Here is a 12,901-nt window from a genome sequence, read left to right as displayed (position 1 = left end):
TTTGATGCAATTTCTTTACCTCTCAGCCTCTAGAATTAAAAAAAGAAAACCATTTCTAGCAGTCTTGCATGTCTTTATTTAAACTGATGTTATGTTATATTCAAATTCAGGAATCTGGAAAAGTGTGGTTACAACTTTTGCTAATAACTGGCATTGAAGTCTCTTTTGAGAACATTTTCTTTTTCCTCACAAGATACTGATGATTCCTCTCCATGGAAAAATCCAAAGGGATTTCTACTTTTTTGAGTGTATCAAGAGAATTCTCACATGATTAGCATCGTGTAAAAGATTATTACAACAACAATGACAATTCAAGTAACTATATAATAGATCTTTCTTCATTTTGTGCTTCAATCCACTTGCAGGACCTTTGATGTCTTTTCCTTTACAGTTTTGATAACTAGAAAAAATACATATTACACAGTCTTTCTTCTTACTTTCCTTTGGCAGACTTTAGCAAAAGGAGCTGCCTAATTAGGAGTACCAGTCATGCACAGGATTTTAGTCCGTGCACAGTTCCACAGAAGAAAAATAGGGGAGGTGGCAGAACTCCTGGAAATATTTCACAACCTATTTTTAAAAAAAACTTTTTGAAAAGGAGGAAGGATTAAAATTTCATTTTCTTGCACCTGTTTACCTTTATGATTTTCTGGTTTATATTTACTTAAAGCTACGTGTGAGGCTTTTATTTGATTTTTTTCAGATGTTAAGAGAACCCTACCCTAGAGGCATCATCAAATACAGATCTCCAATTACACCCTTAATCATGTTTCCATTAAAAGAAAAGTGTCAATTTTACAAAGGTCAGGAGTGTTGGAAGGAAGTACTGTTTGGTTAGCAAGTAGTATACTACTTGTTTTATCAATGTGAGTAGAAAGTCTACACTTGCAAGACACTGAGGCCTCGGGGGATTCTCAGGTAAAGTGTTTATTGGCATAAGAATCCTCAAGTATGAGAAATAGTTGGTGATAATTAGCCATCTTGGTAATCTGCTAGCCATACGAAATGTTGTTCTCATATTGTTTAAAATATGTTTTAAAAATTAACAGATTATCTCATGTTAGAATAATTAGGGTGGAGAAAGTAATATTTAGGAAAATACTTAATTCTGTTAATAACTTATATAGATACAATGCTTTCAAAAAGTTCTGCAGGCTTTAAATCTCAGCTTCTATGAATACAAAATATTACTAAAAATTATCTGATGACCTAATGCTGAAGGAAAGAAAAAAGGAATAAAATATGTAGCAGTCGTCTGTAGCTAAGGAACTCTTTATGCTCTTTTCTTTTTGGCAGCAGAATACGATGCCTTCATTATCTGAAATAGCGCTTAGGAGAAGCTGGAAGTAAAACTGGAATCACTGGTATATGTGCTGGATGTCTTCATCCAGCTTGCTGAGCTTCTGCAAGATTGGTGCTTTTCTATCCAGGTGCTCAAGTTTAGGAATTTCTTACAATATGGCTGTATTTCAAAGTGCCTTATATGTTTATTCAAAATAAAAAGCCATTTGAGTTTCCAAGCTTTCCCTTTTCCCTTATCCAAGTTATTATATCTAATTACCAAAACCATGTATGTAAAAGTTTGATTTACTCTTGGAGAGCAAGTATGAGATCTTTCAGCCTTCTGAACATGTTTTGAAAGTTCTTAAGTTCCTGGAAGAAGAGTGGAAGCTGCCTGTGCAACGCGGACTCTGGCATCTCCAGCAGTGCGTCTGAATCGGTTCTGCAGGAGCGATGCGGCCGTTGGGAAAAGCAGTGCACGAGGGGTCTGTCTGCTGCTCCAACACTGTCAGGCTGCAGCTGGATCATCGAGCGGTGCTGCCCATCCACCTGCTCCAGCATCCTGTCTCCTTTAAGAGTGACTGGTGTCCGATGGTCGGGGTGAAACATGAGAAATCCCTCGTGTGTAAGTTGTCCTACCCTGAGATGCATCTCTACCTTATGTATTTAGAGATCAGCTGGATGTGTAAAACCCTGTCAGCATTTTTGCTTATCAGAGTAACTGAGTATTGTTGACCTTAGACTGAGTGATTTCTTCTCATGAAAGGTTTTGCAATCTAATTATACCTGTGGAGAAAAGTATAATTTTTTTCTTCTCTCTGAAAATTTCTAAATGTTCTGTAGCTTCCTGAACTGGGGGGAACAGGAGGTAGCAAGCTGCTCTCTACCCTTCTTTTTTTAGTACAGTGTTAGGTCATCTCCTTAATTTGCTTTCTATGGCTTTCAGTTTCTCAGTGTGTTTAAATTTCTGATGGGATGTTCATTTGTCTTTCCACACCACCTCTTAGGATTATACTTGACATAAGGTGCCTGCTACTATGCAAGCTATCACAAACAGTGTTACATGAACTGATTTACGTGAAGGTGGGTATCTCCAGCCTTCTCCAATTTCTACCCTTCTTCATCCTAACTTCTTGCTACCAGAAACTTTGTTAACCAGTAATACCCACATCTTCAAAGAAGTAAGTGTGTGTGTTATAAAAAATAAGTTCTGTGTTACAGCTTAATGGAGAAGTTTAAAAAAAAAAAAAAAACAAAACCCCAGAAACCTGTGAACTGTTGGCCTTCAGTGGCAGTTCCCTAAAACTGGAGAAAGAATTTTTCAGCTCCTTAAAAATTTAGCACTTGCCTTAAAAAAAACAACTGGAAGTAACTGAAATCTTGTAGATACTTGTAGAAACTGCATGTTGTGGAGAAGGTCTAGGTATGACTGCAAGACTTCTTGAAGCAGGAATTAAAACTTACAGGAATGTCCTTCAGCTTCAGCTTATGAATTTTACATTAATCAAATGTAAAATGGCTTAGGAACCAACCTTTTCTCAAACATTGCTTTGCTTCTGGCAGCCTTTCTTTCTTAGCCTAAAACAGTAACAGGGCAGACAACATGATACCACCTTGAAGGGGAGGGGGGGGGGCTATTACCCAAACAAAGAATATTACCACAAAAACCCTTGAAGCCCTTGCACAAACATGCTCTGCAGAACAGACAGATGGAGTACAATGGCCTGGGAAGGGATGGGGGTTGGAGCAGATGCTCAGATCCCTGAGTATTTGCATAAAACGGGATATCAGAATTTTTAGAGTGAATATGGTTGTGATTCATGGAGTCTGTGCTCAGCTCTGGTGGTCATTTGCAAAGACTAGTGTGAAAGGACTTAATGCAAACTAACAAAAAGAATGTTCCTTTGTGGGTATGCATTACTTTAGTATAATGAACGTTTGTGTTTGCTCAAGGAGTCATTTGTTATTGCTATTTGCAGGTTTGGACTGTATTTATTTCAGTTCCCCTCCTTCCCCTTGCTTCCACATTCTGTGTATTTGAGTGAAGTGTGTTGAACTGTGCCCTAACCACTACTCACTCTCAGTTACTAGCACTGAATGCTTAGGCAGAGGTTTCACTGAGGAGCACTAACCATAAGGGTCGTGCTCTGTTCTGAACAGTTGTTGCTTCCTATCCAGCACCTATGACATTAAATTTGCATGTTCTCACAGCCATCAGTCTTTCAGGTGTAGTGTAGGTCATTAAGGCTGCCTGAGTGGGAAAAACCACTTTCTACACTCTTTAATACGGCAGGTGCCAAGCTAAAGACTTGAGTTCTGTCTCTGTGGCAGAGTGGTGCAGAAGGAACCAGAGCCAAAAAATGGCCCAAGTTCTGCTCTGTGGTTTATCCAGGGTAAAAGAAACAGCTGAACTTTTCCATCGTGCTACTGCTGTCTGATGACAACATGCCTTGAGCACAAGCTGGGCCTGGAGTGGCTCCAGAATTGAAACTCTAAATGGGAGATCTCCACCCATATCTTTCTGGCATGTTTGTTGTGTATTTCTCCCTGGAGCTGTGGCTCCCTAAGCAGATGAGGCTGATTTCCCTGTGCAGTGGTGGCCAGAGGGGAAGTTCTGCGCTGTCCCCACACTGTCAGAAGTCACTGGACTTCTATAGCAGTTCCCTCCATCCACAGTCGTGCAACTACTTAAAAGATACATTTACAAGCCAGAGGAAACATACAAGAAAGCCTAAGCAAAAGAGAACACACAGTAAAAAGAAGAGGGAGGAAAAAGCAATGCCTGTACATTATGCCATCTCCCTTTAATTGTGACTCAGGTCTCTGCTTAATACTCCAGTACAATTTAGACAGCTTGGCAACTCTGTAATAAGGGTGTAATTTATGAGCCTCCACCTCTAAGCATTTCTGCCTTGAGTAAGAATTTCTCTCTGTAATTGGAGTCTAGGTATTTTCCCATGTGATACCATGCTGTCCAGCAGTTTATTTAGGAAGTCTTACTGGCATGATCCCCTGCTCTATAAAAAATACAGACCTTTTGTTTGTGTTCTATGCCAGGCAGTGATAGGTCTCATCTCACTCTGTCTTTACTAGAGCAGGAGGATTAGTATATTACTACTGGCCGAGCTAATATTTTGCAATGAGCTCTTCTTTTATACCTTGAAGAGAGATTTTTTGCTCTGTGCCATGGGAGAGAACATAGTTTTCCCTGGTGAAAAAGTTTGTCTTTCCACTGAATGGCACGTTGCTGATACCATGTCCAGAAGTGCTCCCCTCTTCATGAAAACATAGGAGTTTGGGTTTCCTTCTTGTGACTTTTGGGAAAATTCAGGCTGTTTGTTAATGACTTGGAAAGACCTTACCTGAAGCTCTGCAAGCAAGGCTTGGGATCTTAGCTCATATTTGCTGCTGAAATGGGGAGATTTTGCAGCAGTTTTCATCACCAGGTGCAAGATAAATCTGAGTATAAACATGGTTTTTGGAAGATATCTCAGAATTTTATTCCATGTCATTACATTTTCTGTTTTGAACTGTAGTGTGCAAGAGTTAAAAGAAAAACCTGTAGTTTTGTTGGTTTTCAAATAAGGTTCATTGGAAAACTTTGTCCCAGGAGCATGCTGAATCCTGCTCAAGGAAGGAGGACACCATAGAACTGCCTTAGAGGGAGAACTTCAAGCTGTCTGCTGTGGGTTTGGTATTGTTGGGGGACTTCCCAGTTTTGTCATCAGATATTTTCTGCTCTCTCTCTCCCTTACCTGCCAGCTCTGGAAAGGTACCTGTCAATAAAAAAGGAAGCATTTAAAGAACTGTGATGAACAAAACAAGTCAGAGGATGAGGAAAAGGGCTCTGGCTTCTCTGTAATCATGGCTGAAGTTACATCTAAGCATATTTGTTTCCTTGAGTGGTGAGAACATCATCCTATAATTGGGGTCCTGATTAAATTTGTCACTGGACTTCTATAGCTGACTAATGAAGGTGATCACCCTGTAATAAGTCTGTGTGCCTTTCCTTTTTGTACATATTTGAAATATAATGCACATCACGTTCAGTCATGTTCCTCCCTGGGGTGAGGGTAGAGATCTCTGCTCTTGCAGGTGTGTTATGCTGGCAGTCCAGTTGGTGAGACATGTTAGGAGTTAGGGTGCTCTTCTTGGCTTGATATTTGGCCCAGGGAAAACCTTTTTTAGTTTAGAAGGTTATTTGTGTCCTTTTGTCCGATCTTAAAGTTTCTTTCGAAATGAGTGAAAGTTACGAGACAGACCCCTCACCACTTGGAAGCACTGTAGCCAGGGTCCCTCTTATTCCCCCTAAGTTTCATGCTTCCCTAGAACTCCCTCTGGCTTTATTTTAGTAAATAGTTTTTTCTTTAAAAAATGCCACTGAAAATATAACTTGAAACATAACTCTTAAGTCTGTAATAATCTGCTTGTTTTCCTAGTAATTTTCTTGTTGGATCTGGGGTCAGTCGTGTCTGTGTGATATGAAGAGAACACTGATGCTGTGCACACACACCTAAGTCCCTTCCCCTGAAGTGCCATTTCCCATTGGCAGAGCACATAGATACCAGAAGGGAAGAGATGAATCTGCATCTCATAGAACAAGAAAACTCATACAAAGATAGTTGCAAGTTAATATAACTTGTTTCCAGCTACACTGTAAGCATGGGAGGGGAAGTGGGGAAGAGGCAAAAATTTGGGAACTAGCAAGTTGTTCTAAAAGGGTCCCACTTGAATACACTTCAAGTTGAGAACCCTGTTCTAGAAGTTATACTCAAGAAACTTTGTCTTTCACTCAATTTTATAGGCATTTTAATAGTATCTGTAACCACAGTGATGTTTCACAGCATTTTTTTGTATTTACAGCGTTCAGTGGCTAAATACAGGTAAATACAATGACAGTTTTATGTAGAGTTTTCTTTGTCCAATGTTTGTTATATATGACATTAATTTAGGCATGAACAACAAGAAAATGCATTTTGAGGTATCATTTGAAAAAACCCAACTAAGTTACAGTGAACAGGGAGTACTTAGAGTGGAAACTGTAAGACACAAAACATGTTGCTTAGCCAGCAAAGCAGGAGTTGCCTCTGGCCACCACTGTACATGTGTGAAAGGTAAATTTAGGACAGGTTTTTCAAAGAGTCAAAGTCACCTTTTTTAAACTTGGCGGTGACTAATGTTCTCTTATTTCCCCTGCCTGTATATAAAAACATGAGTTTTGATTCCCAGTCCTATGCATAAATTAACATCCACAAGTTGCTGTGAGCATCAGTGCTTCTTTGCTCCTTATCAACATTTTAAAATAAAGTACAAAAAATAAATACAGCGTTGAACAATGACCAAAATTAAATTATCTGTTTTCTAACATTGTGTTTTCCTCCCCAAAGAAGGTAATTTTGATAAAGCCATCACTATGTGGTAGAAGTAATAAAACAAACAAACAAACCAAAAAAAGAAGCCCGTTGCCATGATCTAATTACCTCTGCTTGATAAAACCATAAATATTACACCTTGAATTAATATAGTTAACCATTAAATCCTTATTTCACCTCTGGGAACTTTGTGAATCTTAATATAATTTACATAATAAGGTACACAAGGTTGAGAAATTATCTCTTACTTTTGTTAAAGGAAAAGTACTCCTAATAAACTTTGGAGAATTTTTGCTGTGGTAAATACTAATAGTGATTGTATCAGGAATTGTTGTCTCTGTGAGTCATTGCCTGCTAACAGTGCAACTGCTCTTCTACTGTTTCCTGGGATCACATTCACTTTAATAGATCACAGTGACCCTGAAATGTGAGCGAATGTCTAAGTGACCTAAGGTCTAAGATGCTGAAGGTTTCCATTCCAGAGCTCAGAATATGAACACAAATAATAAGTAAGTGGGGTATTTTTTAGTTGCCCTGAGCCATCAAGTGTGCAGTTGCAGAGTTTTTCCCATGACGGTGATACTTTCAGATCTACAATAGCCCATTTTCTAAGGTCCTTTTCTCATCATCAGGCAAAGTTTTGTTTTGTGCATCATTGCTTTGGAGCAACGTCATAAAGGGTGGGGAAAGCAGAGGAATACAACAAGGCTTCCCCATATGTTTCTTGATGGAGCGCCGCGGGTGTGATGTGCTTCTGTGGTTTGTACTGAAGAAGAAAACCTGTGTTTGTGGGCGTAGAGATGATACCCAACAAATGACTGAATAGGAAAGGGTTAAGCCTTGCTAATTGCTCTACTGCTGCAAACAAAACTCTCAAACAAAACTGACGAACTCCAAGAGTGTCTTTGTTCCTTTGCCGTTCATTTCTGTGGTAACTGAATGTGTTTATTTCACTGAAACCCAGGAGCAGCGATAGTCCCGTTCCTCGAAAAAAGGCGATACTCAGCGACGGAGAAGCCAGGTGTTCTGATAAAACAGGCATTAATGGCTATTTTAATTTTTTTTTAATAGAAATCCTGTTTCAACTACAAGAAGAAGAAGGACGCAGAGGAGGGGGGCCAGCACCTGTAACCAAAGGGCGGTGGGTTGGGCACGGCGGGGCGAGAGCAGCTCCTGCCGGGCACCGGCGCATCGCCGCCGCCGGGGATCGCCCGAGCAGCGGGACGGAGGCAGCGGCACAGCCCGGCCCGGCCCCTCCGGCGGCGGGCGGGCAGGGGCCGAGGGAAGGCGTACACACCGCCCCGGCCGCCGGCGGAGACGCCCTCCGTGCGCTCGGGCTCGCCCACGCCCAGCGCGGCAGCGGCGCTGCCCGGCCCGAGGCTGAGGCCGCAGCGGCCGGAGCCCGCCGGGGCAGCCGGAGGCGGAGGTGCCGGACCATGCTGGCGGGACTGGGGCGGGCGGTGCGCGGCGGCAGGCGGCAGCTCCCGGTGCTGCTGGCCAGGCGGGCCGGCTGCCCGCCGCCCTCGGCGCCTCAGGTAAGACGGGGAGCGGGCGGGGATCCCCGCGGGACAGCGGCGGGAAGAGGCGGAATTGCCCCTCAGGGCTGCGGCGCCTCGCCCGCCTCTGCCCGCGGGGCGCGGCCCTGGCGCGCGGCGGGGGCGCAGGGGGACAAAGTTTGGGACAAGTGTCATCCCGGCCGGGCTGCGGCCCCACAGGCTCCGGGGTGCCGCCGCTCCCCTCGCTTGCCCGGGGCGGCTGCGGGCGGGGCGGCGGTGACTCACGGGCGGCAGCAGCCCCAGCGCCGGCCGGGCCGGGGGCTCTGCCCCGGGTGACTCACGGGCTGCTCTTGGAAGCAGCGAGGAGTAAAACGTGAGTGCAAAAAGGAGTTTCCCTTACGGGCTGTCGTGGTGCTGCTGCCCTGTACGTGCAGTGCTAAAGTCCGCCTGCCTCTGAGCTTCTCCAGGCTTTCAGAAGTCCCAGAGATTCTGTGATTCGGAACAATAAAGGCAAACATGAACGCACAATGAATTTAAAGATCTGCTGGCGCGTAGGACAGTGTGATATTAAGAGTCCTGAGAGACTTCAAACTGCTGGGAGAGTAGGCAGTTTAATCCTTTTTTATTGTTCTTGCTAGTAGAGAAGCCATGTGTGTGCTTGGAAACATTGCGGTGATGGAACACGACAAAACCCCGTCCCTGCGTCCAGGACCCACCCATAGCAAGGAAGTTGCTGGGGTGTGTGGTGACATCCCAGAAGGAAGTCCGGGGCGATCTGGCGCTTGTTACTGAGCAGCTTCCACAACCCGTGTCTCGAAACCTGCGGCAGCGGGTGGAGTTGAGGAGTTGTGGAAAATTAACTTTCTACTTTTTCCCACTATTTTTTTCTCAAACTATTCGGAAAGCCTTTTGCAACATTCCATTGCATTAATTTGCCCCACATCCCTTAATGGAAATAGCCCTTCTTTGCTTTCTCATGCGTGTAGATGAGGACATCTGAGTAGGGAATTTAAGATAAATATTGACTTAGCCTCCTTAATCTTCTGAGGTTCTAGTGCTGCATTCTGAAAACATCTTGCATCTCACTGAGAGGGTTTACACTGTCACTCAGCACACACATTACCTATTCAGTTTGCCACCTCTGACTTCTCCAGGGTACTGCTTTGCAGACAAGCTTCGTGCTTTTCTAACTCTCTAAATCGAGACTGAAAGCTGATAAAGCTTTAAGAAGAGACACCAAAAATGAGATGAGGAGGAGGAGGAGGAGGAGAAGCTCTTACTTTGGCAGCACTGTCATAATAAGAAAGAGCAGAAAAATGATCATCTCTCTTAGTTTGTGGGACGGAATGACAGTGGCATGCATTGGGAATTAAATTCTTGCACCAAATAGGTGAAGGAGAGAGGTGTTGTAACGTTGAGGAAAAATCTAATTGGGAAAAGTGTTTAATACAAGATGTTATTTATTAAGTGGAAAGTTTTGGAATAATTAATATACAATACTTTTTATATATGCAGTTGATAGATACAGTTTTCCTACAGAGTTGATAGTGTGATAGTTAATGAAGCATGTTTACTGATATCCTCATTTCTGTTTTTATCTTTGGGTTCCTTTCAGTTTTTTGACTGTGTGTCTGCAGAACAGTTCAGGCAGTTAAATATTTATTCTCATAAACTTTAAATGAATGGCCTGTAGCTGTAATTTCAAGTTAGTAAAATTTAAAAAAGCCCCAGTTGTTATTGCAGTCTCTTTAGCTCTTTATTTTTTGATGTAATGTGAACATGAGATTGCACACACCTGGTCCAGTGCAAATGTTGTGATTATTTCATTTTTTCCCACCATTACTGTTCCGTGTTCCAAGCTCTGTTGTTTGCCACTGCAGTTTGGTTGAACAAATGCTGTGGCTCTAGCTCAGCCTCAGGAAGGGAAGGTTGGAGTGCTTGTGTGGGGCTGAAGAAAGCAGGTCTTGCTGGCCTCTTGCCTTGGTGCTCAGTGTGGTCTCTGCAGCTTGTTTCATGCTGTGTTTGGTGATGGGAATCGGTCTGCCCATGTGTCTTTTGGGGCCTTGGCTGGAGTTTCCCTGTGTAAAACTGGAGGTGGTACTTCAGTGGCCACACAGGGTTGTAGGATGTGCGCTTGGTCATCACATACTGCAAGATATTCAGGTGTTGGTGGGCAGGTGTGTGAATGCACAGTGTGTTTGTGTACTGTGTTTTTGACTAATAAATACACAGCTGTGGGGAGAAATGAGCCGTTGTTGCAATTTTGCTGTAAATTTTTTCAGGATTACAGAATTCCAGCAGGGATTGTGTTGTAAAGAGCTGTATCCTTAATCATTAGCTTCTCAGCTCCGCTTTAAACAAGAACTACAACTCTTCCTATGGCTGTGGTTAGCTGCTTTGCCTTCGGAATCATGCTTATACAAATTCTGCATTTTGTAAAATTGAGATTTTTCTTAGGTGGGTCTTTCTGTATTTAAAGTGGTTAGTGCTTAGACAGACTCAGGCTGCCTGGGATGTCCTGGGATTGCTGCTTTGATAAGAATGTGTTAGAAATCCGGACAGCAGGCTATGTGCAAAAGAGAAAAGGGTTTAGCAGTGTAGGCAGCTTTTCAAACTAAGTGAAGCATATGATAGTGTATTCTTTGGACAAGCATTCTTATTACACATAATTTCGTTCCCCAAAGGCTGCAGTTCATTTTGCTAGAGTCCCAGATTTGTAATTCTGCAGTTATTTTGCATGTGGTAAAACCTAAAGGTTGCCAGCTCTTTTGCTTCCTCTTCACCTGCACGTTTTAACTCTTGCAGCTTGTGTTGAAAGAAATGCCCTGCTTGCACTGTTTTCCATGAGGAACATCTCCCCTCACCATATCTCAGTGGAGAGTACATTTATTAACACAGAATCAAGGCTTTCATTTGCTGGAGGTTTTTTTTTTAAATTCATAAACCTTCTAAGCCAGGAAACATTGAAGGGACTGGATTTAATTTTTTTTTTCAGATGGTCCTAGTTAGTTTCTCTATAGTGCTGAATCCTACTGATCTAAAACTGTGTTTCTTTATATGGCCATACATGTAAGTGAGATTTCTAGTTTTGTCTGTACTATGGAGGTCTCTATCAGCATGCCTGCATTGCTTGGCATGGATGACAACGGTGGAAAATGAAGAAGTCTGGGTTACATGGTTTCTCTTAGCTTAAAACCAGGTTTCTTTGCAGTTGCGCAGCCCTGCGTCTTGCTAAAACTGTTTCTATCCTGTGTGAAGGTGTTGGAATAGTGACATTTCCTCTGCAAAAGGGAGGGCTTCCTTTGAAGAAGTATTAGTGAGGGAAATAAAATGGGAAAACTTGCATTGTTTTCAAAATGTAAGCTTATTTAGCATCATTAATTTGGAATGCATTCCATTTCTACGTGCAAAATTCTCTTAAAACTGTGCCTGTAGAATACATTGGCAAGGGGAAAGATCGTGTGTAAGCTGGCAAGAGCAAATTGCAAAGATTTCTGTGAAAAACATTATGGATTTATTTTCTTCCTTGATTGGGATATTGCATATGCTTGTTGCTGAGGGAAATTTTCTTCCTAGCTGCAAACTGCAGCCAGTAGGAGAGTCATTGGGTTTATCTGCAGTAAGCAGAGTAGTGAGGGTTTTGTTTTGGGGCTTCTTTTTGGTCAGTTCCCAGTGTCATCCATATCTGTCAAAAATATTTCTTCCAGTGCTTTCAGCTGATAAGTTTTTGACTACCCAGTTCCTCAGACTGCCTTGAACTTTTTTCCTGTCCTTCCTGTTAGTTTTTATAGTAATTCTTACTCCCAAATTACCATAATTCCCCAGCATTACACCTATCCAGTTCGTCCTTCAGTTTTATAGAATCTTATAAGCAAGGATCTAAATGTGTCCTATTAGCCATGGGATAATTCCATGGAGGTTTTTAATTTTGCCTCTTTCTCTCTTGCACATGACCTGCTGCAGGGATTTCTGAGATGTTCTTACAAAGCAGCAACCCCAGGACATCCCAGGCAACTACAGAGAAGCAGATTGTCATTGAGTGTCTTATGCAGCCAAATATTTCACATAAATGTGGCTTAAGTCCCTGCTTCGTATTTTCAGCCCACTCAAGTCCTTTAGAAATTGATACCTGATTGGAGCCAAGAACTGGGAGTAATTTGTGGCTGCTGGGCATTTTTTCCCTTTTCTTTCCTCCACTTTGAAAGCCCTGCATAGCAGAAGTTACCTTGTAGATCCAAATCTTCTCTTCTAAACAGAAACCTCCTGCTTATGCTGGCATATATCAACAAAAACACAGAAAACTGCTCAACTTTTTTATGGAAGTACTATTCACTCTTGCATATACTAATTTCTAAGCCTTAATAAAACCTATTTAGAAGATCTCTGGTGCCTCTGCTGCAAAAATATTTCCTGTCTCAGCACATTTGTTTATTTGACTTTGATGCTGTGTCTGTGCCAGAATAACAGCGTGGCATTGGGAATGGCTGCTAGTCATTTGCTGTAGTGTCTTCTCACCTGGCAGCTGAGAGATGGCTATGTTTTCCCTGATAAATACACTTTTGGGGAGAGATGTGATATAGAGCACAGAAATTCATCCTTCTTTGTACTTCTGCAGATACTCCCATGAACTGTTTTTCTGTGTCTTCTCTCTCCAGTACAGATGCTGTAGTAACTTAGTGGGCTGTGAGATACTCTTGTATGTGCATGTACAGTTACCTGCAAGACACTCATTCCCTTGGAGGTTTGGGAAAT

At 42.3% G+C, this 12,901-nt stretch overlaps 1 protein-coding gene across 1 annotated transcript in view; it reads left to right on the top strand.

The window, feature by feature from the left end:
* The first annotated feature begins 7,698 nt into the window (after positions 1 to 7,698).
* MCUB (mitochondrial calcium uniporter dominant negative subunit beta) overlaps positions 7,699 to 12,901 on the top strand; it is a 47,216-nt gene continuing 42,013 nt past the window's right edge. The window contains exon 1 of the mRNA XM_039551487.1: positions 7,699 to 8,188. Coding sequence (XP_039407421.1) covers positions 8,090 to 8,188 — 99 coding nt within the window. The 5' untranslated portion in view covers positions 7,699 to 8,089. The remainder of the gene's footprint in view (positions 8,189 to 12,901) is intronic.

This window comes from Corvus cornix, chromosome 4 (assembly GCF_000738735.6).
Source record: "Corvus cornix cornix isolate S_Up_H32 chromosome 4, ASM73873v5, whole genome shotgun sequence".
In the NCBI taxonomy this organism is placed as follows: domain Eukaryota; kingdom Metazoa; phylum Chordata; class Aves; order Passeriformes; family Corvidae; genus Corvus; species Corvus cornix.
The sequence above is the reverse complement of the archived record's forward strand: the minus strand, read 5'-3'. Positions and strand labels throughout refer to the sequence as shown.